This window comes from Podarcis melisellensis (assembly GCF_964234715.1).
Source record: "Podarcis melisellensis genome assembly, chromosome: 5".
Taxonomy (NCBI): Eukaryota; Metazoa; Chordata; class Lepidosauria; order Squamata; family Lacertidae; genus Podarcis; species Podarcis melisellensis.
Window position 1 is genome coordinate 23,755,453 of NC_138537.1, and position 22,386 is coordinate 23,777,838.

Genomic DNA, 22,386 nt, shown 5'->3' on the forward strand with positions numbered 1-22,386 from the left:
CAACAACAACAACAACAATACTATAATAATTTATTATTTGTACCCTGCCCATCTGGCTGGGTTTCCCCAACCACTCTGGGAGGCTTCCAACAAAGATTAAAAATACATCAAAATGTCACACATTAAAAACTTCCCTGAACAGGGCTGCCTTCAGATGTTTTCTAAATGTCAGGTAAGTTGTTTATCTCTTTGACATCTGGTGGGAGGGCGTTCCACAGGGCGGACACCACTACCAAGAAGGCCCTCTGCCTGGTTCCCTGTAGCTTTGCTTCTCGCAGCGAGGGGACTGCCAGAAGGCCCTCAGCACTGGACCTCAGCATCCGGGCAGAATAATGGGGGTGGAGACGCTCCTTCAGGTATACAGGACCGAGGCCGTTTAGGGCTTTAAATGTCAACACCAACACTTTAAATTGTGCTCGGAAACGTACTGGGAGCCAATGTAGGTCTTTCAATAGATGCTGCAGCTGAAAGGAGCATTAGGAAATGGGACAGAAACAGCTAGCATTATAATGTGGAAAACTAACACATTATTCCCCATTCCTGAATGCACCCTGGCACATCTCGGTGCTCCAAATTGGGTGTGTAATGACTTTGGACTTCTGCAATCTCATGATGAGTTTTTAACTGAAACTCCAAGATCTATTAGGTGCAAACTAGTGGTGGGGGCATTAATAGGGAGCTATTAAGCATTAAGGAATAGGGTACCTCTGTACACATGTTCAACCCAAGAATTTGTTTTCAATACCACAACGAGGCTCCCGGTTCTCTCTCACACAAATCTGCCCCTGATTTCTCCACCCAAACTTTTTTTGTCTCCACAGTCTAATTTAGAAGGGTGACATATTCTCTCTTGTTGCCATTGGGTGTCAGAAACCTTGCAGACCTATTGCAAATCACCCAGATAGCTACCTTCTGCCTAACCCTGCTCTAGAACAATTCAAGGAACATGAATGAAATCTGACATTAAAATCTATAAAACACTTGAGTGAGACAGACCTGACGGACCACCTCCTTGCTTACCATCCAATCACAGCCTCTGCAATCTGCTATTTAAGGCACAGAAGACATTAAAAGGTAATGACAGACAGGGCACTGGCAACATCTGCGAGCACACCTGTTGTCCACTAGGTGGCAGAAGTACAACACACAATTCTGTCACATCAGAAACCTTACAAATTATTTTTTTTGGGGGGGGGGATTTATATAAGCATCAAATCTGACTGGTTAAAAAGATTACAGCACATCACATCAATAAAGACCCATTCACAATAGGTTCATGTGACTCATGGCTTAAACAGACTGCGATCAGACTGCTCCAATCTGTGTAGGAAATGGTTTGTGTTTGTTAGTAGCGACCACCTGGCTTAGCTGACATAGAATATGCACAGGCATTCTAGCTAGTCCAAAAATAAAGGTGTCAGCCCTAGGATTGCCATATTTCAAAAAGTGAAAGTTAAGCTTTTCTCTCTTTTTGCCCTGCTCCCCCAAATCAAGTTTTTGAGCTATTTTTTAAATGAAATTCACCAAAAACTAACACTTCCAACATGAACTGCCATGCGCCCAGACAGTTTGCAAGGGCTGAATACCAGCTATGTCCGGGGAAATTCTGGATGCATGGCAACATTGAAACCTTCATTCTGTCATCTTTGTTCCCCAAGTAGCTGGAATTTTTTTTTTTATTCTACACTGCTGCACCAGCTGCAGCCCATTGCCAATTTTGCTGTTGCATGCAGTCTGCCTGATCATATTGCCATTTTCAGAAAGACGTACATTTCTGATTTCTTTATGAAAATATAATTTTAAAAATCGTCCCAGTAATACACAGCTATTTCCTTTCCCCCATACGTTGTTTAACCTGAAACATATAATTGTTCTCTGGAGTCGAGTTCTGATATATATCCTTTTGGATTCCAGAGTGTGCTTTTTAAAGGAATCCCATTAGCATAATCTTCTTGGGACATTTATTTTGAAAGTAGAGTTGAATGTTATTGGTTCACAAGTTTGGGGGAGCTTTCTGGGGCAGTTTTGAATGGAAGTTTTGAATGGCAAAAAACTTTTCTCTGGTGATGATCAGACAAAACACAGAGGCTGAACACTGAGGAGAAGTCGGTCAGGAAAGCTGGGAAGAGTTAATAAAATTAACATCTAATACATATGGGCAAGAGCTGGTGCTGAATATCATCACTGCCTGAAACGAAGTGTGGCTTTATTTGCAATAAGCTTGCTGGGAGACGGCTAATTGTAATTGGCCGTGAACAGAATCCTAAGTTTCTCCTTATTCCCTTGTTTTCCAGTCACATCTGAATTTAAGTCATTTGCAGTGAGGTCACTGGAAGAGAGCTGAGCTACATGGGTTGTGAGGGCAGCATTGATTGCTGGTCTATCACATGTAAAATAAAATTTAAAAAACACCTCCAGCTTTTTTGCTTGAAAACCATCTTGTTTAAATGGCTAATGTTGTCAAATGGGCAAAGGGTGTTTTGGGGGTGTTTTTGGGAAGCATGGAGTGCTTTCACAGCTACTTTCTCAAGCAGCAGCCTTCTGGGGGAAAATACTAGGTTCCATGGGCATCACTCATTGCAACATAAAGTGACATTATTATTATTATTCAGTTCACTTTGGAAGGCAAACTTACCAAATTCACATCTTCCCCAAACAATATGCAAACCAGAATGCAACCATCCTTCCAAATTTGTACTTTTCTGAATTTTGCAGAGCAGTTTCCCAACCAAACAATGTGCTTGCAAACGTGTAGATTTTAAAAGTGGCATACAAAAATGTGTTTATTAGGGGAAAATTGCACTCAAATGATGATGAATATTTGTAAGCTTAAAATAATAATAATCGAAAACTGTTGCAAAAAAAGTGGAGAACAGAATTTAAGATTGGAAGAATTAGAAACAGAGAAAGCCACAATTTGACAGATCTTCTTGGAAAGGTATTGTCTACCAAAAGAGAAGATAAAATAGGCTCATATGAAACTGTCAAGTGATCTCAGCTATGGAACTCGGGCCAAACCCTCAAGCTATTGATCAAAATCCTTACCTTTAAGTCAAGTAATAAACCTGCTATTCATCCAAAGTCTTATCTTAACTCGAGACAAATACCTGAGGGTACTATGAGCCATTGGCCAAAAGGTCACTTTGCAGAGCCAGGCAGAATCACATGAGTCTTCACAAAAGCAAGCCAGAACAACATATAGGTCCAAAACAGCAATTTCACACCTGGAAAGCACCATTCATTTTGTTCCAATGTTTTATTTTAAATTAAGCATAATTTGACAGATACAACAAAAGAAACCCCAAACAACCATCTCGGTCTTGTTCAAAGAAAGGATTCTATAACAATTACCAAACCACCACCAAAGTACAATATCAAAATTACTCAGAGAAACAATCATTTCTTCCTGTATAAAACCCAAGTCAAATTGATCGGAGCCAAAGGCATTCCATAGTTGTGGCTTTGTTTATAAGTTCTTATTCAACCACTCAATGTAGTCATTTGCCATCTTCTCTCCCACAGTTAAGATTAATGGGCCTGTACTAAACATCGCAGCCCCATGAACAGTATTCGCATGTTGATGTATTACATTAACTCCTGCCTCCCTAAGTCGTGAGACATACATGAGTCCATCATCCCTCAAGACATCATACTGGCATGTGATGACATATGTGAGGGGTAAGCCACGCAGTTTGCTTTCATCGACCAGCAGTGGCGCTGCTCTTGGATCCAGAAATCCTGGGTATTTTTGTCCAAGCTCGGAATTGCCATAGACTGGCTTGGTATAAACGTGACCCTTCTTATACCTTTCAGGTAGCCAGTGACTCCAGTTTGCAAATTTAAACAAATGGCTTAGCTCTGCAGGGACATGTTGGTTGGCCTCCATCGCCTTGTTTAGAGACATGTCAGTCGTAAAGTATTCGCTCCAGAATCTCACCATTAACGATTTAGGCAGAATTAGCATGTTTGCATTGTCTCGATAAGACGGCAAGTCCAGATCAATCGTCTGAAGAGCAGGGTAAATTAAAGCCTGGATCTTGAATTTAATTTTGATACCAGGATCACGTAGAACCTGTAACAGTTAGGGGGGGGAGATGTCATTTATTACACAAGAATCCCTCCTGGCTCCATGTCAGATAGACCACCTTACCAGAAAACATTTTACAGTGCAAGGAAAAGGAGATATTCACACACACACACACACACACACACACACAGTATAGACTTGCAGTTTGCCTGCCTCTTTTATTGAAAATTACACATGCTGATATTTATACCTCCAATATTTACACTATCATCTGAAGTGCTTAATATTCTTTTTAAAGTAATTCGTATTTACCAAGCTCTCATCTGTATCTGTGGAAGTTGCTAATAGAAGCTCAAGATACACCCTAATCCTATATCAGTCTTCCCCATCCTGGTGCCCTCCAGATTATGCTGGATTAAAACTCCCATCATTGCTGATGGTGGATTGGGCAGAAAGAAGTTGCAGTTCAAATCATACAGACAGCACCAGATTGCGGAAGGCTGTTTTACACCTAACCCTAAAAGACAGAAGTCAGAAGCCCACAAGGTTCAATGTGATTTTCAGCATAATCCTAAGCATTCCTGCTCAGAATGACATTATAGTGTTCGATAGCATTCGCTCCCTAGTAAATGTGTTTAGGATTTAAGCCTTACTTAGTAAGTAAACCAATTTGTATGTGCTGTACTGCTAGGCATAAATAGGGATACACACACACACACACTTTTGTTGAGAAGCTCAGCTCCACGTTTTCAACAACGATCAAAGCTGATGGACCTGATAAATATTACGAGAGCTCCAGACACTTCATATATCCAAATCTACACAATCAGCTGCCCTATAAACTCCACAGAGGATTGACTCAATTTTAGTAGTGAGATCACATTTTGAAATGATTTATACAAAAACATGTCTCCTGGGTTTGTTTTTTTAACCTCTCTTGAACAAAATTCTGCAGAATCTGGCATAGTGAGGTACTATTTATGCACAGCCAACAAAATGCAATTATCATTGGCGACAAGGCGGTGCTTCAAGGTTCTTTTTCTTTATTCAGGGAACCTTCTCCATGCCAAGTTGTCTGCCAGAATATCCCTCTGATCATCCGCTGAAAAATCTCAGCAAACTGCACCTGGATCCTGAAGGCATTTTAGGATACCCACTTAGTTTGGGCTGGGCACTTTCCCAGCGCTTGATTTCAGCAAGGAACTGCCACAAAGGCTTACTAGGGGAACTAGGTCACACAGTAAAGGTTTGCTGTACGATGGACCATCATGGATGCTCTTGAGGGATGGCATGCTGGGGGGGGGGTTGATACTTGGGAAGTATTGCAGGACCCTGAGGAAACCGTGCCCAGCTTCCCCTCAAATCTGGCATGGAGCCTCAACACATAATAATAATAATAATAATAATAATAATAATAATAATAATAATAATAATAATTATTTATACCCCACCCTTCCTGGTTCAAAAACCTGGCTCAGGTCGGCTAACAACAAATTTAAAACACTTAATTGTAAAAGCAGCATAAAATACAGTATAAAAACATGAATAACAATAACATTCAAAGTTCAGAAATCAATTTAGGGGAAATCCATCTAATAAACGTTAGATAATCACCAGGGCTAACTGACTGAATTAGTCCTACTTGGGCCAGCAACAAGGCCAGGGGAGAATTATCTGTGGGGTCTCAGAGTGGGTAATCTTCATAAAAGGGAAGGGGAGGGGGAGGGAAGAGAAGGGAAGGGAAATAAAAGATCAGGCTGAATTCAAATTAAAAGCCGGGTGGAATAGCTCTGTCTTACAGGCCCGACGGAAGGAGGTTAAATCCCCAAGGGCCCTAGTCTCATGGGATAGAGCATTCCACCAGGTCGGAGCCATCACTGAGAAGGCCCTGGCCCTGGTTTAGCATGCTAAACAAAGGTAAGAGTTGCAGCCATTGCTTGGTCCACCTTTGTCTTTGGCCCTGCACACCATGCGCTGCCAAAAGTTTGCCTGTGATGAAGCTCCTACCCCAGAGCATCTGGTGTCATGTTGCTCCAGGGCACCATGGGAAATTTAGAAAGGTGGCTTCCCATACCCAGTCACCAAGTGCGGGGTGCCTAGGATAAGCTCCCGTTGGAGGATCCCAGCTGATGATGGTGTCAGCCCCAAGGTAGCAGGTTACAGGATGGCTTCGGAGAGCAAGGGTTCAGATGCATAACAAAGACGAAAGCAACTCCTTTTGAATGCCCGACTTTCCAATACGTTATGACTCACCTGCTGTGCCACTGCTGCCGCTAAGTTCCCTCCTGCGCTGTCTCCTGCAACGCACACCCTGCTTGCGTCTACGTTGTATTGCTCAAGGACACTGCTCTGCAGGAAGTACTTCGCCACTGTGAACACGTCTTCAAACTGAGCTGGGAAGTGGTGTTTCGGTGCCAGTCTGTACCTTTGTGGGACAGTTTTCAAAAGGAAGAATTGGTTGTGAAAGGAAAGCAAATCTAATTTGTGACATGGATGCTAGGTGTCTTCCCCTCCCCCCCCCCCATTCAATTAAATTGACTTGCTTCAACATACAGTTTGGAGCAGTCACTTGCAAACTTGTACCACAGATTGCACCCCAAGCAAACTAACTCCCCCTTTCTCTCTCACTGAATTACAAATAGTTTACAAACTCAATGCAGTTTAAGACCTGATCTGGCAGATATAAACACTGGGTTTCAACTTGACCTTGAAGAGTCCCACATTTTGCTGTATGGCATGGTTCACACATAACATCCAACTCCTATCACCCCTGGCTGATGGAATAACAACAACAACAACTATTATTATTATTATTATTATTATTATTATTATTATTATTATTATTTATACCCCGCCCATCTGGCTGGGTTTCCCCAGCCACTCTGGGCGGCTTCCAACAAAACACTAAAATACAATAACCTATTAAACATTAAAAGCTTCCCTAAAGCTAGAGTCCAACAACATATGGAGTGGACTACATTGCCTAACCCTAGTTCAGGTCTTCTCTGCAATGGTTCCCCCACTTCAGAATTCCCTCCCTTTGGACCTGCAGGGTTTTGGGAAAGCCCTGAAGACCTGCATTTTTTCAATTTTTAATTGAGAGCTAGCCCACACTGCAACCGTCCACCCATTACCACACTCCATCCATCCGTTACACCATGGTGCATCTGCACCAGTGAAACTGGATGCCTTCATTTGTCCCAGCTGCAATAAAACATGTCTCTCCCTTATCGGTTTCTATAGTCACAGCAGGCGCTGTAACTCTCCAATGGTTTGGATTGACCCCCGATGGCACATTCTTTCATTGCCTCTTCAGACAGACAGATGCCAACAATCCTCTGCCTCCAGCTGAGAAAAATTAGCAAAGCTATGTCCTTCTTCCCTCCTCTCTTGACTGCTGCGTGCTGGGAAACTCACTTCATTCGTGTCAATGGGACTGGTGGCTATGCATCACTCCCATGTTATGTGATTGATATGCAATTACCTTTAACTGTAGGACTTCGTTCCCCGCATGCTACAAAGTCCAAACCCAGGTTGCATTGTGCTGAAGCTCACTGTAAACTGCTTTGAGGTTGCCTGGGGTTTTCACCATCAAGCAACATATAGCACTTATTAAATAAATAATCAGTGGGCTTTAGTATGCTCAGTGCATGGGTTAGATTACAGCAATTAAGCTTAATTTTCTATTTGCAAAGGATCAGGTGTTATTCACAATAAACACGCTGAAGCACCATTCCTTACTCGACTGATACGACGACAGCATTTAGTGTTTCTGAAGTCCGTCTCGACAGGAGGTCATAGGGTTGCATGGCTGCAACAAAGTAAGTAAGAAAGAATATTTTATTGCTCTTCTGAAACAAATAGACACACAGTTCCCTGTTTCTTTTGACAGTAGCTTTTCCTGCACTTTCTGTGAATCCCTGCAATTCAGCACTTGGCAATGAAACAAACTCCTGTGCACACCGCTTTATCTAAAGACAGGAACTCAACAAAGCATGCACAAGTGACTTGGCTGCAGTCCAAGAAGGGATCTTAGTTTTCATATCTCACACCTTGGATATAATATGTCCTTTGCAGCTTTATATTCCCTAAGAGGCATCATTTGCACTCTGAGAATTTTATTTTATTTTTCATAAAGAATAACTTACAAAATAGCAAGCCATTCATTTATACAAATTAGATTTGATTTTTTTTTGGGGGGGGGAGCAAGAGTTAAACCAAAATATGCAGCAGACTAACCACAATATCAATGCTAGCAATGTACTAAAAATGCAATACTAGGGCCCACATACACTCTGCTGCTGCAGGGTCCATCCACCCAGTATGGGTGATTCTCTCCCCATCCCCACTGAAGCCCTGAATGACACTGCTCCCAGAGTTCAGGGGCTGAACCCCTGGATATGGTTTGATCTAGCACATTATAAGAGGTTGCTAGAGGAATGAGGAGGAGGGAAAAAATTGGTTGCTAGATCAGGCCAATGGCCCATCTAGTCCAGCAACCTATTCTCACAGTGGCTGGGCAGATGACAGGGAAAGCTACTACACAGGACCTGAGCATAAGTCCACACACTCCCTTCCTGTGGCTTCATGCAATTGGTATATCCTCCATAAATTTGTCCGGCTGCTGTCAGGGTTAGGAAGAATAGTGGAGAGCCCCCCCCTCCTCCAGCACCTCCCAGAGAAGAGGAAGACTGTATAGATCAGGGGTCAGCAAACCTTTTCAGCAGGGGGCCGGTCCACTGTCCCTCAGACCTTGTGGGGGGCCGGACTATATTTTGGGGGGGGGAAATTATAAACGAATTCCTATGCCCCATAAAGAACCCAGAGATGCATTTTAAATAAAAGCACACATTCTGCTCATATAAAGACACCAGGCAGGCCCCACAAATAACCCAGAGATGCATTTTAAATAAAAGGACACATTCCAGTCATGTAAAAACACGCTGATTCCCAGACCGTCCGCGGGCCGGATTGAGAAGGTGATTGGGCCGGATCCAGCCCCCGGGCCTTAGTATACCCATGGTATAGATTTACAACAGGGATTTGCTGAAGGTCATGGCTCTGAGACAAAAGAGGGACAAAGCTGGGAGATAATGGGAGGAGAGGAGGGGTGAGAAGCAGAGCCGGAACAGCTGACTGACACATTATCACTAGAATGCATTCCAGACGCGCCCCCTTTCCCAGAACCCGGCGAGCAGTGAAAGTGGTAGAGCAGAAAGCTAAAAGCCAAATGGTCTTAAGCAGCCCCCGTGATGCTGTAGACAACTGAGAGGGAAGGGGGGGGGGAGAAATTACTTGGAGCAACGCCATTACCCCGAGAGGCGACAATCTAAGCCTCTCTCTGTGAACATTGAATGAAATACATTGGTAAGAGCTTCTTGTCTGTCGGTTACTGTCAGCCTGCCGTGGGGAGGAAGGACTGGATTCCCAGAAGCCTGACAGCTGCCTTCTGCTTCCATAACCAATGGATGCAATCTGATTATTTCAGTTCTTTCCTTGCGTGCCATATAGCTCATGTGGTCTACCTGCTAGATGCAATCTACAAGTTAATTGCTTCTCTCAGATTTGCAGAGAATTACCGTATTTTTCGCCCTATAGGACGCACTTTTTCCCCTCCAAAAATGAAGGGGAAATCTGTGTGTGTCCTATGGGGCGAATGCAGGCTTTTGCTGAAGCCTGGAGAGCAAGAGGGGTTGGCCGACCCTTCTCACTCTCCAGGCTTCAGGAAGCTATCCGTAAGCCTTTGGAGCCCGGCGGGAACTCCCACCAAGCTCCCCAGGCTTGCGGATAGCAGCTTGCATCCCGAAACCTGGGGCACGCTGAGCAGCGCGCCCCAGGCTTCAGGCAGATATCCGCAACCCTGGGGAGCCTGCGGGAGTTCCCGCCGGGCTCCTTAGGCTTGCGGATAGCAGCCTGTTCTGGGGGCTGGGGTCAGGGGAAGCTCGGGCCTGTGGGGGGAAATAATTTTTTTTCTTTATTTCCCCCGCCCAAAAAAACCCCTAGGTATATTGTCGTTGGAGCAGAGGAGACGCTCGCTGAAAGCACATTGTCAAGTAGCAGCCACCATGCTATGTTGTATCACGACACCTGTCCCAAAGACATTTCAACTTTCAACTCAAGACCCACATTAGCAGAAACAAGCACACATGCTCACCTGCTGATCCTAGACACCATCCACCCCCGTGAATATAAATCATAGCCCTTTTCAAGGAATTGGGCTCCCCTTTGGGGATATACAAACGGACTGGGACACCATTAAATTCTGTGTCAGTCACAGTGACCTTTTCATCCGATGTTGGCGGTGTGTGTTCAAAACTTGTGAGGCTCATCATAACATCCATGTGGTGCGCGAGACCCAGCTTGTTGGCAACTGAACCCTGGAAAACAAGAGGTATATTAATGCCAATATATTATGCAACTCTCAAGCCACATAAAAGACTACATTCATCAATGCCTCTCTCCCTTCTCCTTCATATCAAAAATAGCCTAAAAGTTGGGCATGCATATTAACATCATCGTTAATCATTTGGAATGGTATGCACATCCTGGAGCATTAAGAAGTTCCAGGGGTTGCAAAGCAGAAGTGGCATTTTGCATTAGAAAGAACACTGGAGACTTTGTGATATCTGTTTCTAAATATGCATGTTCAACATAAAGGAGGGACTAGGCACCCAAGTACCGTATTTTTTGCTCTATAAGACTCACTTTTTCCCTCCTAAAAAGTAAGGGGAAATGTGTGTGCGTCTTATGGAGTGAATGCAGGCTGTGCAGTTATCACAGAAGCCAGAACAGCAAGAGGGATTGCTGCTTTCACTGCACAGCGATCCCTCTTGCTGTTCTGGCTTCTGAGATTCAGAATATATTTTTTCTCTTGTTTTCCTCCTTCAAAAACTAGGTGCGTCTTGTGGTCTGGTGCGTCTTATAGAGTGAAAAATACGGTATATTGTGCTCATCTACACAGCAACAGCAGTTTCCCCAAAGCAAGCAATATCCACTTGCAGCTCCCCCTGCCGCTCCTTTCCTTCTTTCTTCCAGCCAAATGCAAAACTCAAGGCTACACCAGCTGACCTGTTTGTTCGGTATTTATCTTAATTCCCTTGCACAAAGTTCATGCAATGGTTGGACTAAGGCTGGTCTTTACATAACAGTTCTTATTTGTTTACAGGGTGGCTATATGATTGTATGCATTCATCTTGCATTCAGTAATTCATCCCACACATTTCAATGCATTTACCTGTCACTTTCCAAACTGCAAAAAATCTGGTGTTTGTGTGTGTGTGTAACTAGGTTTGTTCTGCTAAGGTGAAGTATTGCTTGTCTAGGTCAGATGGAATTGCCTATAACATTGCACTTACAGTGAGGACACCCCAAGGTGTGTGAGATGCCATCCCACATACTGCCTTGCTCACACTACTGTGAACACAGATTTTGGTTAGCTTTCATGATAGCTAAATGCTGGAGAGGGGGACAAACACTTTCCTCACAGCCACATTCCCACCATAAATCTCACGCTCTCCACCTGACATTTAACTATTTTTACTTCCTACTGGAGACAGGGGAGGTAAAGAAAAGAACGAAACACAGTTACGGGTCATCAAGTGGTTCATGCAAACTGTCATGCTCTTGGAGAGAAATAAATTAGATGTGCTTCTAGCCTTTGTTAGAGTGTTTCTCTTTTCTGTGTGTGCTGTATTTATGTTTCCAGCTCCTCAGGAGAGATTCCAAATTCAGCTTAGCTCCAACAGCCCTGCCAGTGCCAAAATCAGTGGTTGTATGTAATGATAGTCATACTCAAGAGTAGACCCATGCAAACAAATGTGCGTGACATGGTTATTAATTTTCATGGGTCTACATTGAGTAGATATGACCACATAAGACCAGAACTGTCCAGATTAACCACTGAGACCTTCAGTGTGATAGCCTATTATTTGTAAGGCTCCCCCCCCCCCCTTTGAATCTCCCAAACTAGAGAATCTGAGTGGGTTTGGACATGCTTTTTAAAGAATCTGAAGCTGCTTTTATATGTGATGGAAAGTAATGTGCATACAAAAAGAAAAGCAATTAACTTCTGGACAGGACCCATGAAAAACCATCTAAGTGCTGTCTGGATGGTGATGCCATTATTGCATGGGAGCCAAGCACAGTTTCCATTTCCATTTACTCACTCCATAGACCATGGGTAGGCAAACTAAGGCCCGGGGGCTGGATCCGGCCCAATCGCCTTCTAAATCCGGCCCACAAACGGTCCGGGAATCACTGTGTTTTTACATGAGTGGAATGTGTCCTTTTATTTAAAATGCATCTCTGGGTTATTTGTGGGGCACAGGAATTTGTTCATATTTTTTTCTTCAAAATATAGTCCAGCCCCCCACAGGGTTTGAGGGACAGTGGACCGGCCCCTTGCTGAAAAGGTTTGCTGACCCTTGCCATAGACCTATGAAATTTCACAGATCTGTGGTTCATGGCGTAGTGTATTGAATCAATTAAAATGGCAGGTGGGCTCTATGAAGGTAAAAGTAAAGGTACCCCTGCCCGTACGGGCCAGTCGTATCCGACTCTGGGGTTGCGTGCTCATCTCGCTTAAGAGGCCGGGAGCCAGCGCTGTCCGAAGACACTTCCGGGTCACATGGCCAGCGTGACGAAGCTGCTCTGGCAAGCCAGCACCAGCGCAGCGCACAGAAACACCGTTACCTTCCCACTATAAAGCGGTACCTATTGCACTTGGGGGTGCTTTCGAACTGCTATGTGGGCAGGAGCTGGGACCGAGCGAGGGGAGCTCACCCCATTGCGGGGATTCGAACCACCGACCATGCGATCGGCAAGTCCTAGGCACTGAGGTTTTACCCACAGCGCCACCCGCGTCCCATGGCCTCTATGGAGGCCTCTATGGAGGGGAGTGAAATTTGGCTGCCATTCAAAAGTGACATGCTACTTGCCCAGTTCCCAAACACTTCCCAGAGACACAGCAAGCAGGGTGGCAAGTGAAGTAGCTTCTACTATCATGGCAGCGGCGGGGGGGGGGGGGAGTTGGATGCCATTGTTGGCATCATAACAAGGCCTCAGTGAAGTCTGATGCTGTCCTTGGATTTGGGTCAAGGAGAAATTATGGACAGAATACAATTCACAGAAAACAAACAGAAAGAAACGAAGATATCAACACCCACAGAAGGCAATATAACACTGTGCAAGAGGGGAAGTACGTGAGGAACACGAAAACCGCCCCTTTTACAATCTGTTTCTACAGCGCACATAAAGAGTAAACTGCCTCTTCGCACACATACTGCAGAAAATGCACTAATTGTATTCTTCTGAAAGAGATGGCCGCACCCTCACCAATCAGTTATGCAGCTCAGCCGGCTTGAGCTAGATATTCCAGTTAAGGCTCTTAAGATCTATAAACCAACAGATTTTTGTTTCAGATACAGATATGGGCATGTAAAGGATTGTCCAAACAATCAGCCAGAGGTTTTGCACACCTCTGAACCCCTCTCTTCCCATAGTCCTGTGTTCCGCTGCATGACTTGGTTTGTACAAATGCCTCATGTAAACAAAATGTCAAAAAAATAAAAGAAAAGCCAGTCAGCGTTGATAGTTCTTGAGAACCAGTTTGGGTTAGCGCCCCAATTCAATTCCAACTTTGGTCATGCGCAGGTACTACTGGTTCAGTGGAACATTTGAAAACGCAAGTTCCCCTCACAGAGCCACAATTCCCAGAATTCCCTGGGAAGAAGGATTGATTGTTAAGCCACCCTGAGAATTATAACTCCGTGTGGTGAACTGGGGTCTCCTAACAACTCACAACACCCTTAACAAACCTCATTTCCCAGAATTGTGGGTAAGGAAAGCTATGACTGTTTAAAGCGGTACCATAGCACTTTAAATATATCGTGCGAATGTGGCCCTAGTAGAAAAAAGGCTGTGGCTGCAATTGCCTAGGTGAGCACTGAATTCAACAGGGCTTATTTCTGGGTTGGCGCATATAGGATTGCACCATAAGTCTTTTATTTACATACATCTCCTCCAGGGAAAGAGAGGATTAACACTCCCAAACCATTTGTATCTTTTGTAACAAAATTTGTAATCTTTTGTAACAAAATATATTTGCATATGTGATACCATCAAGAAGTGACACAGCCTTTTCATTACATTAATTAGTCCACTCACTTACTTCACTCACATCTGGCAATGATTTACAGTGGTACCTCGGGTTAAGTACTTAATTCGTTCCAGAGGTCTGTTCTTAACCTGAAACTGTTCTTAACCTGAAGCACCACTTTCGTGCTGCCGTGCCACCGGAGCACGATTTCTGTTCTTATCCTGAAGCAAAGTTCTTAACCTGAAGCACTATTTCTGGGATAGTGGAGTCTATAACCTGAAGCGTATGCAACCTGAAGCGTATGTAACTGGAGGTACCACTGTATTGCTATTGGTTGCCTAATGATGCTGGATTGTTTCCAGTGATTATATGCAATCCCTATGGCTAAGTATTTGTTCTTCTCAAGTAATTTTGGTGTGTAAGCCTCGGGGCCCAGAGTGATTTACCAATCAATCCCACGCTTTAAATACTACAGTTACCAGGATTCGGCGGGGGGCGGGGCATGTCTTAAAGTGGTACAAGAGAGCTTTAAATGTACAGTGCAAACGAAGCCCGTGTCAACAACTTTAGGTTTCTTGCTAAGTTTTATATTTTACATTTCAAGTTTTGCTAAAGGCCAGAGGAGGTCTGACCACACTCTTATGACTTCATTATACCATCATTACCTGATCCTGAAACCCACAACAAACAATGTCCCCCACCCAGCAGCAGCTGGACTACTCCAAACCACATGCAGGGTGATAAATGTCAGCAGCCTATTCTTGTTTCCTTTTACAGGAAGTGAAGGTAGCCCACCTGGAAATGCTGACCTCCAGGCAGGTAATCAATCACTGGCATCCTTAATTTACAGTCTGCAGGAGAGGCCAGATGTGAAGAGTAAGTCATAGCAGCATAAACAAGCAACAGCAGGAGGCAATAACTGTTAAGTAGACAGGCAGTGGAGCCAAGCAGAGGTGCTGCGTGGATCGTATCTGTGCATGTTCCCAGACCAAAGCACAGATGAGAATACAGTTATCTTCAGACTCTACGCTTCTCTTAAGTTTTCTGGAGCGGTATACAGTGGTACCTCGGGTTACATATGCTTCAGGTTACAGACACTTCAGGTTACAGACTCCGCTAACCCAGAAATAGTACCTCGGGTTAAGAACTTTGCTTCAGGATGAGAACAGAAATCGTGCGGCAGCAGCAGGAGGCCCCATTAGCTAAAGTGGTACCTCAGGTTAAGAACAGTTTCAGGTTAAGAACGGACCTCCAGAACGAATTAAGTACTTAACCTGAGGTACCACTGTACTAAGGGCTGCCTTTGTAAAACAATATCACCACCACCACCCTCTCCACCTAGTCATAGCCACCCCAAGTCATGATACTACATGATGTTTGAAAAACAACTAATAAAATCATTACTACTACTAATGTGTCACAAAATTGCAACAATAAGGAAGTGGGATTCAGAGACTCCCTCTTTAAAACCTGCTGTTAGCTCAGTAACATAATACTGTAACTCTGTATCATGGAACAAACTAAAACAAAAAGTTTGTTCCAGTATATATTCAAACGAAAATTTAGCATTATTCAGGGTTTAGCCAGCGACAAGCCCCTGAGGTCTCTGCCCCTCCACCATCTACACTGAAGAGGGGGAACACTGTAACTCAGGCTATGGAACCATGATCATGCCAGGTTCTAGGTAAAAGGTAAAAAAGGTAAAGGACCCCTGGACGGTTAAGTCCAGTCAAAGGCGACTATAGGGTTGCTGTGCTAATCTCACTTCGGGCCAAGGGAGCCGGCATTTGTCCACAGACAGCTTTCCAGGTCATACGGCCAGCATGACTAAACCGTTTCCGCCGCAACGGAACACTGTGACGGAAACCAGAACGCACGGAAACACTGTTTACCTTCCCACTGCAGTGGTGCCTATTTATCGACTTGCACTGGCATGCTTTCGAACTGCTAGGTCGGCAAGGGGTTCTACATCACAGTCTACCTGTGTAGAGCAGGTTCATCTCTTTAGACATTCCCCCTCCACACCTGTGTTTGTGAATGGGGTGGGGAGTTGCTGGGGCCAGAGGATGCAGCCCTGTGCTCCCTCTGAAACAATGTCAGTTGCACGAAAGGGTAACACCAGAAAAGGGCTGTTGAAGTTCATTAAAAGCCTCTTAATTCTTTAGCAAACTTTGGCTGAAATGACAGGATTAAGAAGAGTTTTCTTAATCCTTCTCTTTCTTTTAAACCTAGAGCAGCCTAGGGCAGGTTGCATCTGTGAAAAAGAACAGGGAAAGGGAGAGGCTGCTTAATCCATTCTCTTCTGGTCCTTTGTCTGCTCAAATGTCCTCTCCTTATTTTGCTTTTCCCCCTACAGAGGAAGCAATACATTCCATGACCACAGTATGCCATGGCAGGCAGCATATAAATCTCGGTTATAGTATCCGAAGGAAACTGCATAGCTGATACAGATGCTATTTCAACATAGGAATGATTCCTGAATTTACTTTACTGCAGCATTTGTGATGCTAAACGTATCTTCCAGAACTATCTGCTGCTAAGCAGATGAAATGTCCATGGATGAACCAATCTCGTTTATTCTGAAGAATCATCACCTAAAATTAGAATGTTGTTTAAGGTTGCACAAAGAGCTGTTTTGCAACCCAAGATTTGGACAATCTGACCAGAAATCCTTTCAGTCCAGAATCCATGGATAGATATATGGTTAGATTTATAGTTAGACCCACACCCTCTCTGGCAACACTGCCTGATATCAGCACATTATGCTGCCCAGAGTGCATGATACTTGGTGCTAGACATGGTGCATGAAACATTCTTGTGGAAACAGTACAGTGTTGGGGAGGGACTGCATGCAAACTGTCATAGAACATAGAAGGTTGCTTTATACTGAATCAGACTCCTTGGTCCATCTAGCTCAGTGGCTCTCCAGAGCTTCAGTTAGGGTACATTCCCAGTCGTACCTGCAGATGCTTGAGACCTTTTGCTTGCAAGGCAGGTGCTCTGCCACAGCACTGTGGTCCTTCCAGGGCTGAGGTTCAAATCCCATCATCTCCAGGTAGAACAGGGAAGGAGTCCTACATGAAATCCTGGGAGAGCCCCTGCTAATCCATGAAGCCATACCAAGCTAGATGGGATCAGTGATCTGACTTGTGATCATGTTCCTATCTGCTTCTGGTGTTCTTTCTGTACTGCATTAGATTTGCACAAAACCAAAAAGGGGACAAGGGTCTACATAACATTTGCACAATTACTAATTTATAAATTTTTAAAATGGAATGATTTCCATAATTTATCTCACCATAGTGAGGAAGAATGTGGTTAAGTGACCTGTGTGACAGATTAGTGTGCTGTCCAGCAGCTGATGGGCAACTTCAAGGTGCTTCCCCACTACTCTCCTTCTGACCGTCTGGAACCGTCCTCCTCCGTCAAACAGAGGGCTTGACCTCTGGAAAGTTGGACACACAGCCACCTACACTGTTTTGGTTGTCATTAGAATTCATAGCCTAGTGTAGACAGTAGGGCACATTTTGCTGAAATCAATGCACTGTGAATAGAGAAATAGCTACACATACATCCGATGTGCCCCATGATCCTTTAAGGTTGGCAGCCGAGCTCTCAGTTTAAAATATACTTTAGGGGTTGGAACTGGGCTTAGATAATGCACATTATGTGAGGGTGCATTTTCTTCAAGTACAATTTCCAAGCCAAGGCCCTGGGCAGTCTGCTTCCCTTCAGCCTAATTCCTAAAATGGGGGGGGGGGGGCTTGCACCCATGCACTGATTGCTCCTGCTAATGGTACTGTACATATGCAAGTTTCTTTTATTCTAGGTGTTGGTGGTGATGATTACTTTCATTAATAAATATTGTATTAATATTTATTTATATACTGCCCTTCATCTGCAGATCTCAGGATAGTTTACAGTACAAAAGCACAAAATACATAACACAAAAAACAACAACACAATAACCCTCCACCCACCCACAGCCTAAGAAACATTTCAAAGGCCATAGATTCTTCAGTACCTCAAATGCCTGGGTTAAGAGGAATGTTTTTGCCTAGCACCAAAATAGTAATAAAAGTATTATCTGCAAAGGCATATTCACATATGAGCAGCTGAACCCACAACAAGAACCCCTGTGTGATCAGAAATCCTGATATATAGGGTGCCTACATACATCCTGGGACGTGGGTGGCACTGTGGGTTAAACCACAGAGCCTAGGGCTTGCCGATCAGAAGGTCAGCAGTTCAAATCCCCACGACAGGGTGAGCTCCCATTGCTCGGTTCCTGCTCCTGCCAACCTAGCAGTTCGAAAGCACGTCAAAGTGCAAGTAGATAAATAGGTACCACTCTGGCGGGAAGGTAAACGGCATTTCCGTGCACTGTTTGGTTCGCCAGAAGCAGCTTAGTCATGCTGGCCACATGACCCGGAAGCTGTACGCCGGCTCCCTTGGCCAATAAAGCGAGATGAGCACCGCCACCCCAGAGTCAGTCATGACTGGACCTAATGGTCAGGGGTCCCTTTACCTTTACATCCAGCTGTTCATGGGCACCCTTTTGCAGACATTGCACTGAACATGCAGGTATCAAGGGGGCAAAGTTAGTAGTGCATGATTTGTGGGGGTGGACCAGTGGCACAGTTCACCTCTCTCCCTCTCCATACATTTACCATATACAAAAGGAGGCATGGATGAAGCTCAAGGCATCTGGCATAGGAGCATAAGAAACTGCCTTATACCAAGTCAGAGAATTGGTCAATCTAGCTCAATACTGCAGACACTAACTGGAAGTGGCTCCACAGGATTTCCCCCTCCCCTACCTGAAGATGCCAGGGGTTAAACCTTTAGCATGCTCTACCTCTGAGGCATAGCCCCTCCCATTATGTAGCAACACCACACATTGCCAGGAAAACCCCACAGTATAACAACTAGAATTTATCCAGGATCACTTTTTCAATCCATTTATATTGTGCTGTCCCCCACACAATACCTGAAGAACAAGCAGGACAAGAAACTCACGTTGTATGTAGATTACTATCTACATATATAAAATATAACTGGGACAAGGTTTAGTGCTTCAGATTTCTTACGAGTGTCTGTCTACTTTGTTTTTCTCACCTTCCTCCTGTGCCTTTAAAAAGAAGCCCGGAAGAGAAAACGAGAAGTGAAGGGAGAAAGCTTAATATCTGACTGTTAGGCTGCTATTACAGGCAGAGAAGCAACGTCAACAAAAAAGATATGGGAACTCAACACTTGTTGGAGGGGTTTGCTATGAGCAAATAAAACAAAATTGTGTTTTCTCTTACAGGCTGTTACCAGAAGAAGAGAAGAATAATAATTTGGATTTGATATCCTGCTTTATCACTACCCGAAGGAGCCTCAAAGCGGCTAACATTCTCCTTTCCCTTCCTCCCCCACAACAAACACTCTGTGAGGTGAGTGGGGCTGAGAGACTTCAGAGAAGTGTGACTGGCCCAAGGTCACCCAGCAGCTGCATGTGGAGGAGCGGAGACGCGAACCTGGTTCCCCAGATTACGAGACTACTGCTCTTAACCACTACACCACACTGGGACTTGCAATGCACTCCTATTCATGAAGCCAGCCAGCCTGCAGGATACTTCATTCTGTTCTCCCTAGTTTTTCCTTCCCTACTCTCAGCAATCAGTGGCCATGAAGTGTGCTTAGCCTTGATCAAAGTGGCTCATTTGGAAGAGAAGGAATTCCCAACCCTTTAGATATTTTCTCGTATGTCATTGTTCCCCCTGCTCAGCCTGCTGATACCTCCTTGCTTCTGTGCAGATGGTGCCATTTTGGAGAACAGAGTTTGCTATTAGCGCTAGACAGCCAATAGGGCAGTGGTTAAAGTGTCAGACTAGGACCTGTGATCTAAACAACACTAGCATGAAGCCATAATTTAACAGGCACCACATAGATAAAGCCTTTTAGGATGCAGAGCTGTGATAGAAGAAGAAGAAGAGTTTGGATTTGATATCCCGCTTTATCACTACCCGAAGGAGCCTCAAAGCGGCTAACATTCTCCTTTCCCTTCCTCCCCCACAACAAACACTCTGTGAGGTGAGTGGGGCTGAGAGATTCAGAGAAGTGTGACTAGCCCAAGGTCACCCAGCAGCTGCATGTGGAGGAGCGGAGACGCGAACCCGGTTCACCAGATTACGAGTCCACCGCTCTTAACCACTACACCACACTGGCTCTGTTAGGAGAAGCTGAACTCATCAAAGCTCTCCCAGGGTAAAATAATAAAAGTTTTGGGACCTACTGGAACGGCATCATCTTCTGTTCATGCTTTTTTTTTTATTACCAGAAATGGCTCTCACGTGGAATGGAGAATTCTAGCCCAGGCTGCTTCTTCCATCAAAGTGATGGGGAAATCACATACCAATAATGCAGTATGTAATGCAGGAACTCTCTAGTTCCATGCAGAATTTGGCAACCCAGAATTTACCTCTCCCATGTTAGTCATACTGCACTTGTTTGCCTTGCCACACACCTCCCAACTATCAGATTCAGGCATGTGCTGTGTGCCTCCTCCCCCCTTGCTTCGCGTGACACTTTTCTTCTTGTTGCTCTCTTCTGTTTCTTTCCCTTTATTTTCCTCCTTTCTAAGGCCGTGCTTTTGTGACCTTTCCACCATCAGGCAATTCAAACACCCAGGGAGTGACATGAAAATTGATGCCACACCCCTAAATTCTGCACACCTCAGCAAGCGCTCAGAAAGCTACTCTTTTAGCAGCATGCCAGCAATAAAACACACAAACCCTGAGGTGTGATCACAGTGTTGGCTGGAAACCAGCAGGCAAAGCCCTAGGGACCTTGCCTAAGAAACAGGTCAGATTCCCATATGTATCTGATGCCTTATAGCTGGTGAATAAATGCAGCTGTTGGGTGCTAGTCCGCTTAGCTTTTACTTAAAAGCAGAGTCACTGAAATTAAAGACAATGACTACATTCAGTCAATTAATTTCAGTGGGTCTATTCAAAGTAAAATTTAGTGACTACCACCCATTGAGTCCTCTTTCTGCATATGCAAACAGATTTTTACACTTTGGGACAAAAATGTCCATCAACTTACCAGTAATAGAATCAGAGAATTGCAGAATTGGAAGAAACCACAAAGCTAATCTATTCCAACTCCTTGTAGTGCAGGGATTTTTTGCCCAATGTGGAGCTTGAACCCACAACCACTTGCTACCCAGAAATGGGAAATAATTGTAACAACAAGTTCTGTAATTTTATGCGTATCTCTCTTTTTATGCAATCCACCCTGCAGCTCCTGGGTGATGCTATAGGTAAATACATAAGCAGGCAAGCTGGTGAAAGTCGTGCATGTATGCAGTACAGCAAAACAGATACCTAAAAGAAAAGTAATTTCAGTCTATGCTCAATTGCTGCAGTAGCCACAATTCACTCAGAGATCATTAACAGTGTCTGGCATGGTAGATATATTAGCAGGGATGTTCCCCTCTCCCTTACACCAGATTTCAATTAGAAATTACATCAGTGGCGAGGAAAATTCTAAGAGCTTTCCCCTTGATTGATTGCTTCTAGCATTAAAACTGGTTATTTATAGCAACAGCCGTGCAGACTAAAGAGTGTGTATGAAATGTGAAGCGTAATTATATCCGTTATCAAAGGGAGCTTTGCACTGCTTCTGACTCAAAAGTGGGTTGCTCATATTTCTGCAGCAGCTAGAGAATAACAGAGAAAACAGGATGCACTGTCTTGTAAAGCTATTAAATGATTTTAAAAGCTAACAGGGAAGCTTCCCTTCTATTTGTTTACATTTTCATATACAGGACATTTCTGTCCAGATAGTCAAAGAAAAAGAGACAAATGAATTCTGTTTCATGATGCCCCCACCACCTGCCAAATAATGCAACTAATAGCTGTTAGTTCTCATTTTGCACAACCCCAACATTTTTTCAGTAAGCTTCCCCCCCACCACCTTTTTGCATTCAAGCAATCTCACATGCACAAGACGCCTGGAATAAAGAAACGTCTAAGCTTACCACATGGTCTAAAGTTCTAAAGACAGCACCAATGAGCATCAGCTTCCAGCGGTCCTCAACATTCTCTGGTAAGGGGCTGTATATGTAATAGGCAGTCAAAACTGTAGCAATGAGAAGGCACAGTAATTTGATTCCCATCTTTTACTATCTACTTCAGTCAAGACTGATTCCCATTGACTAGTCTCCGTGAGTTTTAACGGAGGCAAGTCAGCTGACAGCAACAAAGTTAGTCTGCTG

At 44.2% G+C, this 22,386-nt stretch overlaps 1 protein-coding gene across 1 annotated transcript; it reads right to left on the minus strand.

Moving 5' to 3' along the window:
- Positions 1-3,237: 3,237 nt before the first annotated feature.
- On the minus strand, positions 3,238-22,386 carry AADAC (arylacetamide deacetylase). Its single transcript, XM_081911278.1, has 5 exons — positions 22,150-22,386; positions 10,182-10,404; positions 7,769-7,838; positions 6,281-6,452; positions 3,238-4,072 (listed from the first exon to the last, which is right to left on the minus strand). Exons 1-5 carry the CDS (start codon positions 22,285-22,287, stop codon positions 3,467-3,469), a joined length of 1,209 nt encoding a protein of 402 aa, XP_081767404.1. The 5' UTR covers positions 22,288-22,386; the 3' UTR covers positions 3,238-3,466.

What these genes read in the sequence shown, in the direction of transcription:
- AADAC (XM_081911278.1), bottom strand. Translation starts at nt 22,287, where the DNA reads ATGGGAATCAAATTACTGTGCCTTCTCATTGCTACAGTTTTGACTGCC. An exon ending in ATGGTGTCTAGGATCAGCAG is followed by an intron (nt 7,839 to 10,181) that starts GTGAGCATGTGT and finishes ACTTTGTTGCAG; the next exon opens with CCATGCAACCCTATGACCTC. An exon ending in GCTGTCGTCGTATCAGTCGA is followed by an intron (nt 6,453 to 7,768) that starts GTAAGGAATGGT and finishes TGTCCCACAAAG; the next exon opens with GTACAGACTGGCACCGAAAC.